At 34.2% G+C, this 25,868-nt stretch overlaps 1 protein-coding gene across 3 annotated transcripts in view; it reads left to right on the top strand.

Moving 5' to 3' along the window:
- Positions 1 to 25,868, top strand: part of EPHA6 (EPH receptor A6) — an 889,912-nt gene that overhangs the window by 715,758 nt on the left and 148,286 nt on the right. For all 3 annotated transcript variants that reach the window (XM_079100537.1, XM_079100534.1, XM_079100535.1), the window contains one exon: positions 21,667 to 21,792. In XM_079100537.1, coding sequence (XP_078956663.1) covers positions 21,667 to 21,792 — 126 coding nt within the window. The remainder of the gene's footprint in view (positions 1 to 21,666; positions 21,793 to 25,868) is intronic.

Raw genomic sequence — 25,868 nt, forward strand, 5'->3', positions numbered from 1 at the left:
CAAGACTTCCCTCCTCCACGTAAAATTATGACCTCCCTTTTTTCCCCCTGTACTCAATTTAAATATGTAATGTTAAAAAAATTATTCTTGACATTTGTTAAAGGAGGACCATGAGAAAGGTATAGGAGCCACTGCAATGGGGGCTCTGCAGTCAGGAGGAGGAATTTGACTCAACTCCAAATACAAGTGGGGACTTACAATCAAGGTACAGGGAGGGGTCAATAGATGGGAAACTTCTAAGAAGAAACATCAAGACTAAGTGGTTTCTAGCTAAACGCTTTTTGTTACTGGCTTGCTGGGTTCTTGTACTCAGAAAAATCAGATAAACGCACAATTGTGACAGGAATAAAACTCTTTATTGGAACTTCTTGCTCTGCAGAAGGGGACAAGGCACTAATCAAGAGTTTCAAGCTGACTGTTCTAACAATGGGAGAGAGTTAGTTTTATTCCAGGGAAAGGGCTGTTTGCAAGGGGTACTGAGGTTTAGGAATGTTACTTGGCATTAAGTACAGTGTGTTTTTCTCTTCCTGGGTGAGCATTTTAACCTTGAGGGAGGAGTATGTGCTCATCCTGGGGCCCAACATTGCACCACTTTTGAGTGCTGCCTCCTCTATAAACATCTCTGCCTTGTGAGGAGGATGAGCTGCTGTAGCCATTGAGAGCACATAGGTGGGAAATGAAAGAAAACCCAAGTTGTGGTAAGTAAAAAGTTAAGGGCCCTGGAAATTTGCTATTTCAGTGACTCCTGGACAGTTTGTCCTTTATGCAGTTTGTACTTGGGGAGAGTTATGGCAAAGTTATCCTGACTTTCCTGGTGCCCCTGGCTTCCAATAAAGATTGAGAGTGTATGAGTGAGAGGGTAGGGAAAGGCACATGTGCCCTTGACAGCTAAGAAGCCATGCGGTAAGATGGGAGAGCAGCAGAAGCACACCCCATGCTTTCAATAGCTGATGAGCTGAGTTAAGACCCTAGGAGTGCATTTGCCTTTTTCCAAGGAATGAGCTGCTCACTGTCTCCTTCCACCCTCAGTGTTTCTATTCTCTTTATTTTAAGCGGTGCTGCTTTTCATGGGGGTCCCTGACTGTTTTAAACTTGATGGGATTGTTGATGAAGGCATGCCAGGGTGGTCAGATATTTGTCACTTCCACAGGACCCACAACACTGTGTTGCCCTTGTCATGTTATGCACGTTGGTCTCCCAATGACCCCTGGAGGCAGGATTCTCCACATATCTCAGTACATGGCACATGATCAGTGCCCAATAAATGTCTGCTAAATTAAGGAGTAATGAAAAATTACATAATAAACAAAGAGAAGAGTGAATATTGGAGGAATCCAACAGTTCCCTGATGAAGCATTTCACTTGAAAGTAAATAAAGGGTTGATCCTATAGGCACTGGCGATGTGTAAAAGGACAAACTCTGGAGTCTGGTTGCTTGGATTCCCTGCTTAGGCACTTATTTAGATGACACTGGGCTATTTACTTCCCTACAAAATTGGGGATGTAATAGTTCTGTCTTTGTTGTTTTTTTAGGAATAATGATAATATATATTTACATTCTGAAGATTATTATGAAGCTTAATTGAGAATATGATAATTGCTATATGTATTTTTGTTAAAATATTTGTAATGCCTAAAGATTAGAAATAAGCTTTGAGTTGAATTTGAGGGAATTCTTATTCTTTCTGTCTTTCATATGTTGGAAACTCTGAGTTTAAATTATGAACCATATCTCTGTAGTTTCTAATTCTACAGTTTCCAATATATATGTAAAAATACATGCATTTATTGATAGGCGAAGTTCTTTCATTCCTGATGCATGTAGGGCAAATGCTGACTGACATCAGTTTTTACTGTCATGGATTTCTCTCTCTGTTCTGGGGTAACAGGGCCAAAGATGGGTTGTATCAGTCACCATAGCTTTGGTTAACTTAAACCCTATTAAATTCTACCTGAAAGGGGCAGGGGAAGTCTCATGTAGAATCTACTAGCACTGTTACTGAATGGTACTACTCATTTTTAGTTTTATTTGTACCCCACCTAGATGCCACCAGAGAGATTTTATGGTTTAAACAAGTTTACAATAAATAGAATAGAAATGTTAAAATAAAATAAACTTGTGATATGAATACACATGGGAAGGATTCATACAAGTGAGTGGCCAAGAAAATTTTAAAGAGAAAAAGAGGCATCAACAGGAATTAAAGGATGCCTGTAATTAAGAAGACAGGATGGATTGATGGCTGGCAGGGGAAACAGTATGAACAGAGGTTCAAGGGCAAAAGCATTTCTGTATTTTGGAGATGGGGACCACTTTAATCTGTCTGAAGCATAGGTTTAAATGGGGAGGAATGAAGATATAAATTGTAAAAGTGTGTTAAGCCATATTATGAAAAACCTTAGTTGCTTAACTTTATCTACATGCAATAGAAAACTCCGAAGATTTTTACGATGACAATTCTGTCTGAAGGAGGCGGTGCGCCAGAATGGGGCGGCAAAGAAATCAGCTTGAGATTCTGTAAGAGTGAAAGGGTCAGCAAGAGAAAGGTCAGAATAAAATAGTTCATGGTTAGATTCAGGTAAAAGAACTTGCAATTAGAGGTCTAATTCAGGGGAAAAGTCAGGGATAAACAGAACTGGGCACATGATTATGTTAGATATAAATACATCTTATGTGTCACTGCAGGGAGTTTTCATTGAGGGTAATAATCTCATTTCTTGCAAAATATTACTACCAGGTGGCCTGGAAACTCAGTAATTCTGGATCAGGAAAGAGTACAAGAAGATTCTTACAGAAGTTAAAATGTAGTAGGGGCCACAGGTGGGATAGTGGAAATGAGATTATAGGGGACACACAGAAAATTCAAGAGAAAATCACGTCTTTTTAAAAAAAGTTTTATAGTTAAAATCTCTTTCATTTGAAGCAATTGCATTTGTCAGGCAGTTTCTCCAAAAATGGAAGTGCTAATTGATAAAATCCAAGCTAAATTCTAGGTCCCTTAGAAAAGTCATTCTTTCAATGACCTGGCTACTGCATTATCAACTCAAATGTCATTTTTTCTTATTTTTTCATAGGATAAAATTATACCTAAATCATAAATCTTATTTCCCTAAGTTCAAAAGTTTCTGGTTTGAACCTCTTGATGAAATGCTTTCTTCTATATCATACCACACAATGAACACACATTAGACCCAAATTTTTGTTCCTCTGACTCACCAAGAATTTGCTGTTAAAGAGCTTTTAATTACGATTGAACATTAAGAAAATAAAAAGAACCGAATTCTCAGCTCACAAAAGACTAACTGCTGAGCCCTGCAGCATTTATAAACATCAAGGTCAATGTGAAATGTAGAAGGTCAATGAAATTTGCTTGCAAAGGAACTCAGGACTCAGAACCACTACAACGTATAACATACAAACCACTTTTCCACAAAGCTCTGCTGCCCCTTTCTGTTCATACAACCACCGTAAGGTTATTTTGATACAATTTTACTATTTTTCCCTCAGTCAGCATTTTATATTTATTTGCAAGCTATTCTTTTTATCTTGGCAATTTATCTCAAGTAGAAGTTTTCTTGGACCAAAAATCTATATTGTTCTGATTAATGCCTGTGTCACCTTAAACACTGATCTCTTAGTTGCTCCCTTTTTCTGTTTTCCAGTTTTGTTTTATGATGCTATTTTAACATGTTTTTTTGGCTTATATGGCACTCTTGGTAATATGAGACCTTAGCCAGGTAATAGAATGTGATCATAGTAAATGGGACTGCACGTGTTTCTTGGCCTTTTGGTTCCCAGATCTTAAACCTCAAGAAAGTACACAGGTGTGACATATTTTTGCATCAGGCTTCCTCTGTGCTGCTATGCAGCTGGCTCAAGAGATACTCACTTTCCTGGTGTGGTTTCCTTCTTATTTGGCTATTGCTCTGTGTCTGCTCTGTGCCAGATACTATGCTATTCATTTTTCATGTGTAGTTTCATTAATCCTCATAAAAACTACAAAACTGATTATATTTTTTTCTACTTCACAAATAAGGAAACTTAATTAGAAATGTTAAGGGATTTGTTCAATCTCACATAGCTAGTAAGGGGCAAAGTCTTTTCCAACTTAAAAGCTCATGTTCTTCATTATGTTGTTTATTTTTTTAACTTCTTTCCACATCTTCATAGCAAAATACATATAGATCAAATCATGCCACTCTATATGTAACACTACTGAATTAAGTGTAAGGCAAGAAAATAGTCTAATCTCTTAATAAAAATAATAGTAAACTTTCACTACATCTAATAACAATTATATGTGTTTTGAATAACTGCCTCTTAATGGTTTGATTTGGTAATTGTTGGATTACTTAAAGGATAGAGAACATTAATGAAGTTTTAAGTCTGTTTCTTACTTGTATAAAAGAAATTCAATATGACTGATTAGAAACAAAACAAGCATGAAAAACTTCGAAAACAAATATAAAGTAGTGTGCCTTTAGATTACTTTAGAGAATTAGACATTAATTCAGATCGACTAAATAATACCAATGGAGTTTGGTTGACCACAAGTTCAGTAATAGTTGTGTGACTTGACTATTACAAAAAAAAAACAAAACAAACTAACTGCATTGTAGATTATATTTAAAATAAGAGGACCTTCTAAAGGGATTCAGGAGTACTTTCATACTCTACTTTGGGAAGTCAACATCTGGTAAATACTGGTCAGTTCCAGATGACACTTTTTAAAGGGAACATTATCAAAATACAGTTTGTCCAAAAGTAGAGCAACCAGGATGAAGAGATTTTAAAATAAGTGCCAGGTAGATCAAGATATTTTTAGCCTATGATCAAAACTTGAGGTTAATAAATAGAAGATGAATTAATAGGTCTCTCCAGTTATCATTTAGGTAGTCACATGCAATTTCAGAGGGCAGAATTAAGACTAGTAGATTGGAGACAAAATGATGTTTAATGAAGGCATATTTTTGCATTAATTTAATGTTAATTAGGAAAACCTAACCATGACAGACTTACACAGAGCATAGTTACAGGGATGCAAATAGAATAGTTAAAGAATTCCCAGTATATTTAGGTTCTTTCCAGTTCTTTGCTTCCTGCTTGAATAATAACTGTAATATTTTTCTTTCATTTTATTTATTAACATACCATGTAACATGAACCTAATAACTTTTCACTCTCTTTCTCATTATTCAAGCAATTAAGAAAGTCCTTAACTGAACACTTAAATCACTTAAATAAGTACTATGAGGAAAAACTGTGGATTACTCTTGGAGAAATTCCAAATGTTATTATTGAATAGAAGAATGGTTTTAATAATCTACCCAAAGGTTGAATTTACAGAATCATTCAGTCAACAAACATCTTGAGAAGCTAGTAGGATATTAACACACATGACTCCTTCAGAAGTGCAGAAGTCTGTCAAAAGTTACAGGCAAGGTGTACACAATGATATGTGATAGGTGAATGATAAATTTCAGGGTAAGCGCATTGGATCTATCTGAAGAATGAGAATCAAAGAAACTTTCCTAGAGGAAACTAAATTAAGCAGAGTATTGAAGGATGAGTAAAAGTTAGTTTGGTTAGAAAGATGAGGAAAAGATATATTATTACTAGTGAAATCAAGTAGGAAGAAGCTATAGAGATGTACAAGGGGTTTAAATCATGTACAGACCTGCAAGTATTTTCTTATTACGGAAGCATAGGTTGTATGAATTTTGTGAAATGTGGCCCAAATATTGACAAGCAAGAGATTCTTCTGAAACAAAGATTAATATGCAAATTATGTAATAAATTCTTACACTTCCTGTTTAAAGAAAACACATAAAAATGGGGCAAAAATATGAACACCTAATTTCTATAAAAGCAAATACAATGATCACTAAAAGTAAGGAAATATATTTTATTTTGCTAGTAGTAACATAGAAATAAAAAACAAATTACATAATTTTTACCTAATTAATAAATATTGAAGAGATTAATATTGTCATTGTTAGTGAGAACATGGGGAAATTGATATACCTGCAGTTCGCTATTGACAGGAGTATAAATTAATACAAACTTGGTAAACTATTTGGAAGTATCTGTTATATTTTTAAAGGTACATTTAGTTTAACTCTGAAATTCTACATCTATGTAACTATTCTAGATATACAGGCAATAACCTAAATATTCATTAGGAAGTAAATTGTTAGATAAAGTATTGCATATCTGTACTAGTATCATGCAGTTAAAAAGGAGGTAGATTAATATCATGAAGTCCCTCTAAAACCTGTAGTCAAGTTTAATATAAAAAGAAAGTGAAATGTAATATATGTAGTATAATCTCATTTACTTTAAAAATTTACAAACATACTTACTTTCTTATCTCTATTTATGAACATGTATAGGATATGAAAACATCTGAGAAGGTACACATCAAAATAATAACAGTAGGGGGCTGGCATTAGCTGAATGATGAAAGGGAATTTCCATTGTTCTAAATTGTTAAAATTTTAATAACAATAGTTGTGCACTCCAGTGTAATATAAATCATAAGCATTATTCTTAAATCAGTGGGGAGTTTATGAAAGGTTTTAAACAGGGAAGTCACATAAGCACACTACATTTTAGGAATAGCTTTCTGCCAGCTGAGTATAAGAACAATTGAAGGAAAATTAAACTGAAGACAGGGAGTCAATAAAAAATGATGGCAATGAACCAGAGTGAAAAATAGAGGTAGGCATAAAGAAGGGTGGGTAATTTTAGTTAAGAGAGAAAGAAGAGGATGACTATGAAAGATATTTAATGCATAGAATTCGTTGGACACCACTCCCTGGGATTGATTAGAAGACCATTGTGAAAGAGAAATCTAAGTGAAACTCAGGGTTCCAATTTAGCAATTGGCTGACTGGTCAAGTCCATTACTGAGATGAGCACACAGGTTCTGTGTAGGGGGAAATGGAAGGATTAGAAAAAGTGTGATTCTTAGCCCCTGGCTATTCTGAGAGACTTGGGGATTTGAATAAGAGAACTATCTCAAAGAGATAGCTATTTTCTGTGAAAACTTTATTTTTCCTTGAAAAAAAAAAGTGCTTATTTCTTAATAGAAGGGCCAATAACAAATGAGATTCATCTAAATATACTAGATTTCTATAAATTTTCAAGGAATGTTTAGATTCCACAGTAAAGAAAAATTTTGTGGGATAGGTTTTTCCCTTGAGTGATCCAGTGACAGAGGTTCATCTGCCTTGCGAGTGTCTTAGCATCATAGAGAGTCTCAGTCTTATCTGCTATGTACCTCTCCCACATTCTTTCCATCCAATCCACTACCAGCCTGACCAACTAATGTTCTGTGGAAAATCACAACTTTAGGGAATATTTTCTGACAGATTGGTCCCAGTGTACATTGACATGTAGGTCTTGACCAACTTGTATTCTTTGGGTCAGCAATAATTTTTGCCCCGTAGTTAGTTGATTTCATGGTTATAGAACTTAAGTGGGAAAAAGGATTCGATTTGGGCAGGTCCCTTGCTTTTCTAAGTTCAAACGATACCATCTTTATATGTACACTTTGTTTTACTGCTGGAAGATGAAAATAAAATCTCATGCATGTGTTAAAACCATGACATTAAAATAAGATTAGTGGGACGGGGTGTTGTTTTTAGTCATCAAAATTCATCCTTGTCAAAAATAAAATGGTTTATGTTAAATGGTGGTAGAAAATATAAGATTCATTTAGCCATTCATCTGTTTTCAAGTGCTAAGGATACAGTGAACATGATCACATAAAGTTTATGGAAATTTCAGTCTAGTGGTGGAATTGTGGTAGCAGAGGATATCACAGTACCTGAGGTGGTTCTGTTTACTGAATGACTATCATCTGCACACTTCCCAGATGGTTGCTTAAGCTGTACACTTTAAGGAGGAGGGGAGACACAAAGTCATGCTTTCTTCTTTTTGGAACACTAAAGAACTTAATCACTGCCTCATCTGGATACACAAGAAAGATGGAAAAAAAATCTGGTCTTTATTCTGGTAAACCACATGACAGCTTAAAATCAGCCATTCTAAAAAGAAGAAGAAGGAAAGCAATATTGAAGGGCCAATGTCCATCTCTGCTATGAAGTCATATCATGACCAGAAGAATAAGAACTTCCTCTATCATCAAGTATTCATTCATATTGTTCCTTTTGTGGGAACAGAAACATGAGCTTTAGAGAATATATGTATTTCTTAAAATTGTTTTCAGACTGGATATTTTCAAATAATAGAGATTATTTGTAAGGGTTTTCCCACTTACCCCTTAAGATATACATTATAATTCAAAGAAAAAAACCTCAGAGAAATAAAACATTTTATAACATGTAAAACTAAACTTTTGAAAGCATCTTTTATATTTGTTTACTATGTGGGGGAATGTTAGAATCTCTAAACACATGCACTCACACACAAACATACAACTTCATGTAACCAGTTTTTGAAACCATGTACATCATTAACCTCAAAATCTATCCACTCTTTTTTATTTCTTGATGAGCCTATTCCACTAACCAGTATTTATCTTTGCCAAAAATTATTTTCTATAAATACAGTTTACTAGATTATAGTGCTTAATACAAAGTCTCTGGGATAATCTCCAAACTCAGGAGTTTGTGATTACTGTCAAACAATGATATTGTCACTTGCTTTGTGCTTTCCTGAAAATACCTCATCTCCTTAGTCCCTGTCACTCAGTGCTGTGGAGATGTGTCATTTAAGCAAAGCAAGCTTAAATGAGCCTTTCTAATTAGGCCACACTCATTTATATTTTTTCAACCCTGTACCCAGGTTACCCCAGAGTTATGTGCACTCGATTAAAGAACATTTAATTTGAGATCTATATGCCTTTGAGTATGAATGGGTAACTCTCAATAATTGAGTTTGTTCCAACTGCTCATTTGGCAGAGGTGAATTAAGTCTTCTAGGGCACTGGAGTACCATTTAGTAAATTACCTTATCTAGCACACTGAATTTGCCTCACATGGGTGAACCGCTGCTTTACAGGGAGCAGTTTGATCTCCCCAGTTCTCCACTGGCCCAATCTTATTGATGTCACAGAGTGATTCATATGATGCAGTATTTACCCACGGCTTCAAAAAATAGGCCTACAGGATGATCTGCTCCCTTTTAGTGTATGCATGCCGGTATATAAAGAGTAATGAGAGAGCTGATTGCTTGGATTTTTTATAAATCAAATAGAAACAAAAGTGCATCAGTATTCTTTAAACTGTAAAAAATAATTCTGAAACTGTAAAATGAAAATTATCTTAAAAATAAACTCTGAAACTAGTTTATTTACATTAGTGATATATTCACCATCATATAGTAAAATGACTGGGCCCCTTTAAGGTATCAATAAACGAGTTTCTTTTTTAAACCTTAATACAACAATACATACATAAAATGAGCCTATTTAAATAGCAATAAAGTTGAATGTAGTACTTAGAATACTATAAGTTTTCATTTTTCACTTGCAAATATAAATGTTCTTTTAATTTTAACTCAGTCCTATTCTCTCTGATATTAAAACTTCAGACATTTATTGGTTCCTCTTTTGAAAACTAGCATCCAGAGCATAAAGCAGTTTCTGTGGTGCCATAATTTGTTAAATAATGCTTTGCAAGTGGCTAAGTGCCCAAAGAGCCCATGCAGAAATAAAATGCAGGCTAGCTGCTTCCAAGTGTTTTCCTCTCTGCGTAGATCTTGCCAGAAGCTGCCGTTTCTCTCACACTGTCACTATTTCCAAGAAGCTGTAATCATTCACAACTCCTAGCAGAACATTTCAGAAAACTACCCAAATTTACATCTAAGCCAATGTTTAAAATGTAATAAAAAGCATGTAAGTTAAGTGAACCAGTGATCTAATGATATAGGGTCTGAAATTGTCTTGGGAATAGCTCTGAAGAATATATCAATAGGGACATTTTCAACAGGAACAACACCTGCTAGTCCCTTTTCCCTCAATTTTTTTTTTTTCTCCATAAAATCCTTGGACCTCTTTTAACAATATTTTCATGGACCAGGATATACTTTTAACCCTCATTCTGAAGTCCGTCTAATGTCCTTTAAAGGGTAGCCTAATGGCAAACAAAGTTGAAAATGGAGGCACAGCCAGAGGCTGGGAGATGGTGAGGGGAGATATTATTTCAGGCAGTCTCGACATGCCCAGTTAAGGTGGCTTAAGAAGAATAAAAATCAGGCCTCTTTGTGTCTCTTTCCATTTTCTCCTTATTATCAGGAATGAGCATTGCCTCAGATCGGATCTGAAAGTTAAATTAATATAGGCCTCAATGGTATCAAACTTAAAAAAAGGAATAGCTTCAATAAAATGTTAAAAATGCATTAAACTGTATAACACCTGACTCTTTTCAAGCCCATTTCACATTTATGATCTTATTTGAAAGTAGAGCCCAACACACCATTATTGCTTTTCTCAAAGGCTATATTTGGCATGGGGTAGCAGACTCACATCTGAATAGTTAGGCCCATAGGGAATGAGGGCTGAGTCAGTCTCTCCCTTCACAGAATAGCATTTTTAGCTCCGAGTCTCACTTTTTCTCTCATGCTAAGAGATCTGATAGCTCTAATTTCAAAATGTTCTCTCCCTCTGTCCCTTAAATCCATAAATGAGAGGACACTTATGCAAAAATGGAGAGAGATGCAAGAGAGAATATGTGTGGAAGCCCCCTGTGTGACTGTTTGTGTCCCTCATGTCCATCTACCTGGGAATGAAAGAACACATGTCAACATTTTTAGGATGACTCTAGTAATATGCTGACTAACTTCCTAAGCCAGTTGCATGAATTTCTCATTTCACCTTTAGAAGTTGACATCAAGCCTGTAGTAACATTGTCACAAATAAAGAAAACATGGACATACTTTATAGTTCCCATTTTTTAAAAGTCATCTTCACAATTGATCCCTATCATCAATATACCATGCTGCTTCAGTTAATAACATAAAAATCAGAAATCTTTTCAAAGAATGTACAGTACAATAAATTATGAACAGAAATAAGCACATTTTAATGAAAAATGTATTTGTTACAAATGAAAGAGGAAAAAGAGCCAAGAAAGGCAGATAATGAGGCCTTACTTGTGTGACTGTTTTGTACAAGGAATTTTGTGAACACTGTCTTAAGTAATTGTCCTCAATTATTCAAGTGTATAATTTCTGACACATTACCAAACTGGAAACTGAGGCTCAGGGAGTTTAAATGACTTGTGCAAGGTCATGCAGAAGACTTTGAACCTAGATCCCTTCAGCTTCAAAATCCATGTTCTTCCCACTGTAGCTTTACTGCAGGGCGGGATGATTCCAAGGGGCAAAACAGCCTCTTAGAAGAGGTGGCATATGAGCAGGGTGCTTAGAATGAGTCAGGCCAAGATGGGATATTCTCACTCTATACTAGATGCTGTGAGCAAGGTGTCCAAATAACAATGAATCTTCTAGAATGTTTGGAGAAAAAAAAAATGTGAAAGATTTTTAAGCTGTTCTTACATTTGGGGTTTCTCCCAACCTAGTTCCAAATAACGGACATTTTCAAATTATTTAAATGAGCAGTAACATAATCTGAAGTGGAAGGACTCAAGGCGTGTCCACCAAAGTGCATACATCTTGCACAGATGTAGGTGGGAGCATGGGGGAAAAAATTCTCATGCTTACCTTTAGCAGAGAGCATTGACCTGAAGAGTGGACTTGTCTTGTCCTTGCTGCCACCACACCACCAACACTACCACCCGGTGACAACCCCAGTCTCATATTTACCACATCAGAGTTGCTGTAAAGTCACAGTAAGGACTAACTCAGTTGCATTCCCCATGAATGACTTTCGGTTATTTTTAAGATTGTGTTGCCTCATACTTTTTTGTGTGTGTGCGTGGTACTGGGGATCGAACTCAGGGCCTTGTGCTTGTGAGGCAAGCACTCTACCAGCTGAGCTATCTCCCCAGCCCTGCCTCATACTTTTATAGATAAATCAGATGTTCAGTATGGAAATAATTAAACCATATAGCTGTCAGATGAGTGCCATTCTGACCTGAAAAGCTAATAACACTTTGAAAGGAATTTAAATCTTTTAATCTTAAATGAGAAATGTTTGGTATTAACACATTTGCCTATAGATAATCCTGCCTAAGATGTTGTTGTATCTGGGTGAAACTAAACTCAGAGCATTCTCTTTCAAACTTTGAATACTAAAGAGCAACAATGTGATGTAACATTAGGATACCTAGTAGCAATAGGCACCTTTGAAAAGTTACAAGGAGGCCAATGTACCCTGCATCCTGACCTCTTTTTCTTGTGTGCTGAATGTGCAAACCTGGCAGATATATCCACAGTTCATAAATATTAAGTACTTAGCACATCTTGGCTATGAAGTTAAATAGGTCTAGCACTCATACATGTTGATAAATGCTGCTTAACAACTCCTTAGCCAGCTCTTGGCACCTGAAGTGTAAAAGCACTTTTTAAGAAACATGTAGTTTAAAGGTGTGAACCTAGAAAGGAATAGCTGGGTAGCAATCCATCAAACAAAGCAGCTTGCATGGTGGCTCAGTTGGAAGGACATGCTTTTCAAGTTCTATTCACCCCTTTATTACTTCTTAGATAAAAGGGACTTTAGATTTTTAGCCTGTCTCTGGTTCTTTAACATTGATTGGCTTTTCATAAGCGCTTAAAGTGAGAAGTCATAAATCTCAATGAATTTTAATAATTATACACACATTTTGGGGGATATTTGTATTACCAGAGTATACATGGTTTTGAAAGCTCAGTCTGTTATTTGTACAAAGACAAACTGCCTTTGAGGTATTTGTATAAAGATAATATTAATTCAACTTGATAAATATTACATTGAGCTCCTACCATGTGCAAGTTCTGGGCCTGGGCATGAAAAGAAGAATAAGACATACAATTCCTCCCTATTCTCCAGGGTTCACAGCCTGGTGGAAAAAACAATGTGCACACCAGAGGCACCAGTCAGGCCCACATGTTGAAGTCATGCAAGAGATGTGTACTCTTTGATTTCTACAGTGGATTTTGAAACATTTGCATTCATTGTCTTCAGTCAGAAATTCTACCCTTGGCTCAACTGTCTCTGTCACCAACCTCATATATTTGTTTATTGTACCTGGCAGGCCCATAAACATATTCAAGTTTGGTGTCATGAAACTGAAAAACAAATGCTGCATCTGGAAGAGTATTCCATCTCTACTGTAGTATCTAAGATGACCTGGAGGCACACAGGAAGGAGCAGAGAGAATTCTCCCCAGGGACTTCAGTCACATTTTGATGCAGGAGGTACTATGAGCCAAGACCAGAGGACCTTCTAGAAAGAGGGACTATGACAGAGGCATGGAGACATGCAATAGCAGGTCCAGTTTATGAAATTAAGGAGAAGAAGAAAGAGGAAAAATATATTCCTTTGACTTATTTGAACATTTACTGTTGCCAATAATACACACTTATGTGAAATTCACAGTAAGCCAATATATTCATTATTATTAACTCCAATTTATCCAAGATGAAGCAGTTAGTGACTGGCATTTCCACTATTAAACCTAGTGTATATGTTAGTAGATTTCACATTTATTTAGGACATTATTTGGTAATTAATTTTTTATATCACATCGAATATGGACATAAACTACTGGACATTCTCCCCACATGGGGAAAATATAAGCTTAATTCAAAGCAAGTTGAACAAAAATCATGGCTTTTAGAGCTTAAAGGAAACTCATGGACGTTTTAGTGCAACTTTATAATCTTGAAAGTGAGGAATTTTAAGCATTTAAAGTATTTACTTTTAAAAAGCAAAAGACCACTTTAAATGTATATTAAAATTTACTTTTCAATAAGCATCATATTCAACTTATAAATATTTTGATTCTTGTTAGTGCCATAACTTTTGAAAATAATTAACAGCAGCCATCATTTTATATATATGCTAGAAATGCTGAAAATATAAACACATAATTCAGGAAAAGCTAAAAATTTATTTTTAAAGACAATGAAGAAATAACTCATAAAAATCCAGCCCTTTCTTGCTTCAATACTTTCATTATGACCTATTTAATAATAACTGGATGAGAAATCTATAAAATTCACATTGCAGTGCCATGAAGTATTAAACAAGTCAAAAAGTAAAACAATTATGTTCACAAGATCTTTAATTGTATTTGGTGCTGAAGAAGTTGGATAGAGGTTAGTTAGGCAAATAAAGAAGAAAACAATTAATTGTATGGGTATTTACATTTATAAGAATTTATAAAATGGACAAAATTCTGTGATTATATCTGCCTTTCCTGAGAAAATGGTCACATCAAAAATTATTTGATTTCCTTTTTGTATTAGAAATGTATGACATAGGAAAAAAGTTTCAATAAATATTTACTGAATAAATGAATAAGTCAGTGAATGGATAAAATATGATTGAATGAGTTATTTACAGTTATTTTTCATGTTCAAAGCTTGATTGAAAATTAGCTACCTTCCAGCCAAAGAAGGTTACTATTGGCATAGGAAGCAATTGGGCAAGCAAGAACTTCCTTAAATCCTAGCAAGATGGCAGCCTACAAAGGAATTAGTCACTTTTTATTTTGGAATATATATGATTTTGGAAGATATATATATATCCACTTATTCAATTTGCATTTACTGGAAACTCACTCTGTACATCTTTTGATCTCAATGATATGATCCCTGTTAATGAGAAGAGATTGGACCCCAGCTGGCTTACAGCAAATCAAAAGAGACAGTAATTCTTTCTATACCCAAATAGGTCAAGCAGCTTAGTCTTTTTATAAGTATATGCCTGCTCACTAAAGAGACCCCAAATATATCTCCATGGAGTACATGATGCACTCTTCCTAGGCTTTACCTCAAAATGTCTCTTCTTATTTTGTTGCTCTTTCTCCCTGGTGATGAAAACTTAGTGATTCTTCTACCTCATCCACCATCACAGAAAACTAAGACACATTTGCTCAGATTTGATGGGTTTATGGTTTCCTTTCTTTATTTCTAAGTGTAGGAGAGAATATATGAATGGTATAAATTATTGTAACCCAGAAATAGAAGTGAGAGACATGTGGAAAACCTCAGTGACATGAGGAATGGGGAAAGTCCACATCTGGCAAAGAAAGGGCAAGTGAAATTGGGGTGGCAGAGAATCCTTCAAGGTTCAGGAGTAAGCAGTCCTCAAGGAGAGCAGCCCTGGGCATAACGTTTCGTTGAACAAACTGTGTTGTCATCGCACTGTGTGTTTACTGCTGCTCAGAAGTACCGTGATTAATGTAAAGCAGTTATGGAATGGCTTCTGTGTGCAGGTTCCAGAACTCAGTGCTGCATACTTGAGGATGAAGAAGGAATCTTTTCTCTGAATGCATTCAAATTTAGTGTTTAGCTCTCCAAGTCTTTGGTCATGCCCCATCAGTAAATATTTTTGAGCCAAATCTGTCTACTATATAGATATTTATGTATAAGTTTTATGTATGTACTACTTTATTGAATTTATTGTTTTGTGTTTAATATAAAACACAAAATATAGAACAGAAGAATGAAAAATATTTTGAAATAATATAATCTCATTTGTTAATGGTACAAAATTTAAAAATTTACAGTCTGATTTTAAGTCCAATTTATTTAAATACTTGATTTTAAATAATAACTATACTACACACAGGCACATCCTACATAAAATGCTAAGTATTTGTGGCCAGATTTGTTATGATACAAATGAAATTCTTTTAATACTGTTCCCAGTGATTTTTTTTTTTTTTTTTGTGGCCACCTCTTTTCAGATATGATTAGATCATTCTTGCTTTTCATAACTTAGTTGATGAATTCATTTTAAGAGTTGAAGAGATGGATGTTCTGTGTTATCTTTGTTCACTTGAACCTTTATCATATTTTGTCTAATACATATCCAAGGTTGAGAACTACCTATCAAGGTTGAGTGGTCCTCCAGGATCACCATCTTGGAACAGGTAAAATCAAGGCCTTGCTCTCATTGTTCAAGTCCCTGAAATAAACTATTTACTTTATTCATTCTTTAGCATTTTCTGTCACTGCTTTATTGGTTAAACAAGTAATCTCCAAAATTTTTTCATTACACATCTCTAACAATAAAAATGTTTGAGAACTGTTCTTAGGAGGTATTATGATTATATTTTATTTATAATTTATTTGTAAGAACTATTGATTATATAATATTATATGTATATGTATATATATATACACATGTATATATACACACAAAATACAAAAGCAATGCTAAAGAATAAGAATAAGAAAAAAAAGAGCTTACAGAATGGGAGAAAATCTTTTCCATTCACACTTCAGATAGAGCACTAATATCCACAATTTATAAAGTACTTAAAAAACTTTACACCAAAAACACAAAGAATCCAATCAATAAATGGGCTAAGGAACTGGGCAGACATTTCACAGAAGAAGATATACAAGCGATTAACAAATATATGAAATAGTGTTTAATATCTCTAGTAATTAGAGAAATGCAAATTAAAACCATCCTAAGACTTCATCTCACTCCAATTAGAATGGCTATTATCAAGAACACAAGCAATAATAGATGTTGGCATGGATGTGGGGGAAAAGGCACACTTGTACATTGCTGGTGGAGTTGCATATTGGTGCAGCCACTCTGGAAAGCAGTATGAAGATTTCTCAGAAAATTTGGAATGGACCCACCTTTTGACTCGGTTATCCCACTCTTCAGTTTATACCCAAAGGGCTTAAAATCAGTACACTACAGTAATACAGCCACATGAATGTTTATAGCAGCTCAATTCACAATAGCTAGATTGTGGAACTAACCTAGATGCCCTTCAACAGATGAATGGATAAAGAAACTGTGGTATATATACACAATGGAATATTATTCAGCTATAAAGAAGAATAAAATTATGGCATCTGCAGGTAAATGGATGGAATTGGAGAATATCATGCTAAGTGAAATAAGTCAATCTCAAAAAACCAAAGGCCGAATGTTTTCTCTGATAAGTGGATGATAATACATAATGGGGGTGGGGAGGTAAGGAGGTAAGAGAAGAATAGAAGAACATTGAATTGTGTAGAGGAAAATGAGACGGGGGAGGGGTTGGAGCAGGAAAGATAGTGGAATGAGACAGACGTCATTACCCTATGTACAATGTATGACTACATGAATGGTGTGAATCTACACCATGCAAAGCCATAGAACCGAAAAGTTGTACACCATTTGTGTCCAATGAATCCAAATTCAGTCTGTGAAGATAAAAAATTTTTAAAAAGAAGAAAAATAGAATTTCTAGTGTTTTCTTTCTACTGCTCATCTTCTATGTGCTCTTCTGGTCTACTTACCACCCCATGGAAAACTCTGGTATGAAGTAAACTCATAACTGAACAAGGTATTATAGAGGAGGACCAAACATAGTAATGAGCAAATTAATCTTCCTGCAGCACCTCAAACATGTGTCTCTGTGTGTGTGTGTGTGTGTGTGTGTGTGTGTGTGTGTGTATTTAGTTGTAGATGGACACAATACCTTTATTTATTTTTATGTGGTACTGAGGATCAAACCCAGTTCTTCATGGGTGCTGGATAAGCACTCTGCCACTGAGCCCTAGCCCCAACCCTGTATATGTTTTAAGTTTTCAATTCTAAATTTATCTCTAAGTCATTTTTTCCATTGACTGCACATAGGTCATAATTGTTACTTGTAACAAAGCAACCTAATGAAAACAGTGTGAAGGAATCATATTTCAGAAATTCCTATTACAGGGACATTGCCCATTTTATTAAACTTTTGGCATCCATGTTCAATTATTGATACATCATCTTCAGAGAAGGGATTTCCTCTCTTAGGGGTTTGTGTGCATATATGGAGGGGAGGAGTTAGAAAATTTCACCTATTTTTATCTCTATTTCCTACCTTCTCTTTTTAAAAAACATTAGGACTGTTAAATAACAATAGCATTGGATTGTATTTATGATAATTTTCTTTTGTTTCATCTTTAAAAACAGACCTAAGAAGTAAGATTAGTTATAATTTTTATTTTTCAAATGAGGAAATTGAGGCGTAAAGAGTTTATGGTCATAGTTTGTTATCTTTTACATGAATTCTTAGTGTTACCTGATTTCCAATATAAAGTTATTTCAGAGAAATTGCTCTAATAACAAATTTAAAATGGAATTTTGTTTCTTAGAACTTGTGTCAAATATATTTTAACTATTTGAAGCTAGTTACCCTGCAGGCCAACTCACTTTCAAATACAATAATCTCAGTAATCAGAATACTTCATTAATTGATCAAGTCAGATGTCAAAATACAGGCCATGTCAACTTCTGCTTCCTTCACACCCTAGTCTCATTAAGTGACCAATTAAGTAGCAGCCATTTTTAAAATCCTCCATTACTCTTGTACATATTTCTCAGCGGGTGCTACTAGCATTTGGAGAAAGAATTCTCATTTTGGCAAGAAGTACATTATATCTTGCAACACCTTCAATCCTCCACCTACTAAATGCTAGTAATGCCTTTCCCAGGTCATAATTTGTGATGCTTTAAGATGAATGTAACACCAAAGTTGAGAACCACTGTACCAGTGAAAGACTCAAGACCACCAACAAAGCAGAAACTCAAGTATAGAGTTAATAAACACTTAAGATACACCTTTATACTGAGTGTAAGTAAAAAACAAAATACCCATGGAAAGTGACATAGCTCCTGCTATAGTTGATAGATATTACTATTCTTCAGCTACCATACAATTGATTAATAAATTCTATAATTACTTTTAAAAAATAATAAATCAGTCATAGAGGATCAGCAACTTGGGCAATTGGAAAAACCAAACCTAAATTTACATCAACTCCTCAAACTTAATTTCTTATGGATGAAGAGATAAAGAAATCCTATCCAAGGTGAATTTCAGTTTTTCCTAAGTGAATTATGAAAACTTAGAGCTGTAGTGTTTCATGCTTTTTCTATTGACATGACTGACCTTAAGAAGAAAAATGATACACAATTATTCTCACATAATACAATATCTTGGCTGAATATGTATTCATGTACAGCAGTTTTTTGTTTTGTTTTTCAGCTGTAAAAAAAAAAAAATTATGAGAGTTCCTGATGGAAGAGACACCACAATAAATGAAAGACCTTTCTAACCATGGTAAAGAAGTATAACAAAGCCTTTATGAATGATCCAGCAAGTTGAGGGAAAGGAAAGCTGCTATTAAACACGACAGGCTGTCACAACCATAGAAACAGTAATCAGTGTAATCATAGCAATAAAATAATGTTTGTATTTAGATCCTTTCAAGGAGCTAAAATAATGGCATCTTTTCTAAGTTCACAGCTTTTGATAATATTGGCAAAAATAGCAAAAGCATAAAAATCTCTAAATGTGTAGTATATTAACATTATTTGGTGTTACTATTCTACATGCTTTTTTATTTTTTTATTTCCTTTAAGATTATTTTTATCCATGCTTCTTTGCTTCTTTGTTTTTGCTTTCTTTTTCTTTATGATAATACTGTTTTTCTTTTTTTCTTTGTTTCTTTCTTTTTTTTTGAGCCCAGGGATGCTTAACCACTGAGCCACATCCCCAGCCTGTTTTCTCCTTTTATTTTAAGACAGGAACTTGCTAATTACCTAGGGCCTTGTTGAATTGCTGAGGCTGGCTTTGAACTTGGGTTGGGATCCTCCTGCCTTAGCCTCCTGAGCTGCTGGGATTAGAGGCATGCGCCACTGTACCCAGCTATGATAATATTCTTGAACCCAGCTCCCTAATTATTTGACTTTAATAAATCTATAATCTACTAAAATGGCATTATTTTAGTTTTTCAGAGCATATAATTAAATCTGCATGTCTTGTAATTATTTTCCTTATTATATCAATAACATTTGTCTTGTAATCTTAAATAAGAATGCCATATACATGTATGATAGGCTTACCTCCACTGGGTGCTCACTGAAAGCCTTCATTGGTTATGAGGTTTTCCCAGACAATGATGAAACATCACAATGTGGAAAATGCCTTGTGTGGGAGACACCAGCACTTGTGTTTTATGATAAATATTCCATACAGTCACAGGGAGAAATTAGTTCCTCTGTTTCTTCAGAGTTCCCTTAGAGAACTTTCTAGCCTATCCCATTGATACTTTCACTATTTCTCTTAATGTTGAAGGGCTACCAGCTCTGCCTGATAGAACCGGTTTACTATGACCTGTATGTCTACTATATGTTGTTTTCTATCTATGCTTTCCTTAATCCAGGGTATAATATATGGTCACTACCTACTAAAATGAACATTGTAACTTTGCCCTTTTATACAGATACCTCTGAAGATCTAAGAGATTCTGAATTGTCTTTACCAAAGATTTTCTCTGTAGAAGCAAGAGCATGGTGTACATGATCCCTTTAGTTCTGACCTAAGTTCAAAGATGCTCCAATATTCACTTATGTTTGGTGGAAAATTTGGGTTGAAAAATAGAGTAGTGCCTTCAATAAACTCATCTCACCCCAGTATACAACCTGTGGTGATACACAGCCCAAAGGGCATTTCAGAGGGTCCAAATGAGATACATGCCTTACAATCATCAATGTAACTTGCTTTTAGGGTCCTATTGTGATTGCACCTTAGATTGGCCATCACCATTATCAATGCAGCTTCACTTATACTGCATATGTATTTAGTTCACTACTGGGTGATTTCAACATCTTTCAACTCATTGAAATGCCGAATTATGATGCTACTATTTCAAAATGCAGGATTTCTAATTCATATTTAGAGTATATTATAATCTTTCAATTAGGAAATGGTTCACTATTCCTTTTTACTCTGTAGTGGAGTTTATTCCTGTTGTTTGCCAGCAATGTGATGTCATTTCCCGTCAGGCCTCAGTTTGTTATTTTGTATAATGAGGGTCTTGGATGGTCTCTAAAGTGATTTTCAGCTCTAATATTATTTTATTCCATGTTTCATCATATAATTTTATGTATAAATTTCAAAACAGTTCACTATAATTTTTTGACTTCACAATACTCCGCCTAAAAATGAAAAAGCATATGGTTCTACCTTTGCAAACTCTTATGTCTTGTCCCTAACAGAAAACAAATTAAGAATTGTGCATGCTGATTGTCTTATTCTTGTTTCCTAAACATATGTGATTACCATATGTATAACACTGTTCCTCATTTTAGGCACTAATACTGATACACCTAAAGTAAATCACTGTTCTTTTTGAAACAGCATAGATCTCAGATTCCATCATGGTTGTTTTCTGCATGTTTATAACTCATGTGGGCATGAATTCTGCAATTAAACAATATCGGTGACTGCAATTTTGTGTCTACCTTGCCATTCTATAGCATGACCTTTATGTTCTAAATGTAGATTCAAAAATTTAACTTAGTATTCTGATACTGTTTCTAAACCTGTTAATTGTAACAGGGTCTTCTTTTCAAGAAACTAAATTGATTTTATAAATTTATAAGTAAAAATTATGCATTACATTCCTTTAATTTCACTTCTTCATAAGGTTTGATGTCTTTGTCAATTATAGGTTTTATTCAAACTAAATTATCAACCATTTTTCTATATAGGAGACTTTGATTAATGTCAATTTTTATCTCTTAAAAGGATCCTTCCCAGCCATTGGGGTGGAAGCGTTTTGCCCCAGCTTCCTGAGGGCAGGCTTTTTAAATAGCATCCAGGCCCCGAATCCGGTGCCAGGGGGAGGATCTTTGCCCCCCAGGATTCCTGCTGGTAGGTATTTCAGGTGAAGTTTCTGCCACTGTGTTTAGCAATAGGACTGTGTTAACAGGTGATAGACCTGCAATACAAAAAGAGTATTTCTAAAATATATTGTAGAGAAGAAATCCAAGTGTCTCTTTATAATGTAGCAACCATGTTTATAGTACCTAGTGCTATGAAAATAAAGAAAGAGGAAAAAGGATATGGACCCCCAATATCCAATCAGCCTAGCATTGCCTTTTGAGGAAAGCTTTTTCATAAATAAGAATTAGAGTTCAGATCCATAATCTATAACTCAAGAATGAAACAAGGATGAATTTAAGCCATTTGGCCAACTGGAATTGGCCAGAAAAGAATTAAGGACTAAGTGTTCTTGACAGAAAGAGTAATTCCATATTTGAGTGAGTTTATAGAGATTTAATTAAGGTTTCATTTCACTAAAGAAAAATAATTTGAAGATAGACCAGAAAGTAGCAAATTTGGAAGAAATTTTTGAGAAAGGAAATTAAGGTGCAGTCCTCTCTAAAAATATCAATCTAACAAAACAACAAAGCAACATATAAGATATTAAGCATTTTTAAATACAATTTCAAAGTTTAGCAAAGCACTTTGTGGGTTATCTACAGTATAACTATTACAACAAAATATTTTTTCCTAACATTTAATAAAATATCCAGTTGCCTTCTCTCATACCTAAATTATGCAGACCTACTCTATGTTTTACATTTCTTCATAAAACAAAAATAGATTATTGATACTTCAGGTTTTTATCATAATTTTTGTGCTTTAGCATAATTAATATTCTAAATTATGATAATGACCTCAATCTATGCAAGAGGGCTAGCCCAGACAACAGTGTAATTGCAAACTTTTGGAAAGACTGAAAAATATTATTAAAACAAATATCCCAGCATGCACATTTTCTTTTTTTTTCTTAATTATACCTAACAAAACCTAAGATTATTGTGCTATTTATTTTTGCCTTCCAATTGCCCTTGTGTATTTAAAACATACAAGATCAATAAACTATAAATATGCTGTGATATCATTTGGTTTTATCATTGGAAAACACTGACATGGTTGGAAACTAGGAACAAAAATTAGGTGAACTAAAAGATTAGCAATTTTAATTCTAATGGGTATTATGCCACCTTCTTTTTTCTTAAAAACAAATATGGTATCAATTGCATAGAAATTTTTTATATTGTTGCAAAGGATTGATGGGGGAAATATCTATAAACTAAATGCTCAGAATTAACTATACTATAAAAAGTAGCTTTTATAAATATATAAGTATTATCTCAGTGATTAGAATTGAGGAAATGAACAGTTGATTTGTAGTTTAATGGCATTAACCCTTAATCTCACTGTCAAATCAGGTGACTTTAGTTATATTTGGCAGAAATGACATTATGAAGTTTAGTGGTGACTTCAATTATTCAACATTACTGGTTTAGAAAAAAAAATGCCTCATCATTTAGCTACTGGGAATGATAGAAGGAAATGATCTTTTTACAGCACAAACACAGAAACAACTTTCCATAGAGGGATCTCAAAGAACACCCTAACACTCTGTTCTTCTAGGCTTTAAGCCAAATTAGCCTCCAGCTTCTTAGGAGGAAAAAAAAAAACCAAAAAACTCTACTCGGTATACATGACTTATGTACAAATCAGGTGTAACAAAATTGCTTCATAAAAAATTTATACTTATAAAATTGTTCCTGTTCATTCAAACTGAAGTTAACTCACTTTTTCTAGTTTGTATCACTTTGATAAGTGATCCCTGTATACTTTGTCTTTTACTTTTCAGTAGGCTGCTGTAATCTTCAAAGGTAATTTTTATCTTCTCCATTCAACTGCAGCTTATTTTTCTAGAATTTCCTTCATAATTTTATGTGAAGAGGAATGCAGTATTAAACATGGGAAGTTTTTGTTGTTATGTAGTTTTAAAACCCTAAATTATTTCTTTGCCATCTGAGAACTTACTGGATACCTCTTCAACTTCAGGACATCATTGAGGGCAAGAAGCAACTCCTCCCGTGGCCAGCACTGTGACACTTAAAATAGTCAGCTGAAGGTTGATGCCAACTGGGCAATTAGTTTACCTTCTAGATTGATTATATGTCACAGTATTTTGAGGGTCTCATAAAATATTTCCTATGTTAATCAAGGAATTATTGAATGTTTTAGTGATAATGCTAATTTAGTCCCCAGTTATTTACCCACATTCAAATGATGCATGACTATGTCTTAAATAAAGTAGCTCCTTTGCTTCATGTCACACTGTGCTATCAAAGTACAATATTTCTACAGTACTTTTTTTACACTAACTGCAATAATAAGATAATCAGTGAATTATGAGAGCCAGTAAGCAGACAAGCCTGAAATTGGCATTTATGTAACAGAAGTAAATTGTTATAAATTTCTACAAAGATCATAGTACAGTGCTATTATTCTTAATTTCAGATTGAGAAAAACACTAGGAAGTATTCACTGAACATTGAATAACAAGAAAACAGGAAAATATCATGTGCAATTTAGAAATAGGTAATTTCTGAGACAAATTCATTGTTGAAGATCTCCCTAATATTTCCTCTGTGGTTAATTTTGGCAGTTCCTTAGTTGTGGAGGGAAAGTTCTTCGGAAGCATCAACTCAGTTTGCCAATCTGTGCTTTAAATGCAAGGCTATAAATATAATAACCCTTTTGCCTTTTTAAAAATATTTTTAGTTGTAGTGGACACAATATCTATATATTATGTATTTATTTTTTTAATGTGGTGCTCAGAATCAAGCCCAGTGCCTCACGCATGCTAGGCAAGTACTCTACCACTGAGCTACAACCCTAGACCCTTTTTGACATTTTAATCTGAACTTCCCCCCATTGTATGAATTGTGTTAGGTTCAAAGGAAATACCAAAAATGGAGTGAGACTCCTTCTCTGCTTACTCTGAATAAATAACAGGACAAATATGAACTCATGGTAATTCAAAAATTAGATTTGCAATTACTGAGTATATAATAAATAAATTTTATTTATTTACCCTCTGGAAAGAGACACAAAATCTTTTCATATCCTCACTATTGCCTCCTGCCTAACCACATTAGGAAAAAAATTCACAATCCAGTTTTCCATAAACCAATAACACGTCTAACTGTAATATCATTTCCACAGCAAAGGACTTACAGTCCTGAGTCTACATTAAAATTTCTTCACAGTCCATTAACAATGGTTATCAATATTTTCCTTTCCATATTTCATGTGAAATCCTATCTAATATGCAGTCAGGGCAAATATTGCATGCTCTATCAACTAGTCTAGAATTTTTTTTTTTTTTTCAAAAAAGTTTATGGTTTAGATGCTAGGAATAGACCCAGGAATGATAAAAAAAATAAAATAAAATAAGTTTGAAGCTGTAAGAAGTGTAGAATATGGTGAATATAATATTATCAGGTTTTGATGCAAAGAACTGCAAAATAGAACAAAACTATTTACAACTAGGTGGCAGACTTTGAAGAAATATACATTAAATGAGGGAAATTGGCATGAACTCAATACATCAAGGGAAATCAACAGTGGAGAAGTATATACATTTTAAATACAATCAAACTGCAGTTCAGAAAAATCAAAGTAAGCCATTTCATTTTTTCATATTTTCAAACAACCAAAAAATGTCAGTAACTTTGTTTTAGATACACAATTTCGCATTTTAAAACAAATTACTTCTGACAAAACAAATTCTGTTAGCTACAGTTCTTCCAATAATGATTATTCTTTGAACATTTTTCTGTAGCATATACAAAAATTTGCTTTAAAATCATCAAGAGGAAAAAAATAAACCTTTTCTTTAATGGATAGGTATATATGTTATACATTTTGTAGTTAAGAATGTTGCACCTTACCCTGGATGATGTATGTGTGAGTGTGTATGTGTGTATCTACTTAAACCAATAGCTAATTGTGAAAGGAACTGGAAAAACTAGACTAAATATTCAAAGTAAAATCCTGAGTTAATCATTCAAATATTTTGTAGTAAAAAGAAATTCCTTCATCTGGTTACTAACTCCTAGATTCTTTATTCCTTGCCA

The sequence above is a fragment of the Sciurus vulgaris genome (assembly GCF_902686455.1).
Source record: "Sciurus vulgaris genome assembly, chromosome: 10".
Classification (NCBI taxonomy): Eukaryota; Metazoa; Chordata; class Mammalia; order Rodentia; family Sciuridae; genus Sciurus; species Sciurus vulgaris.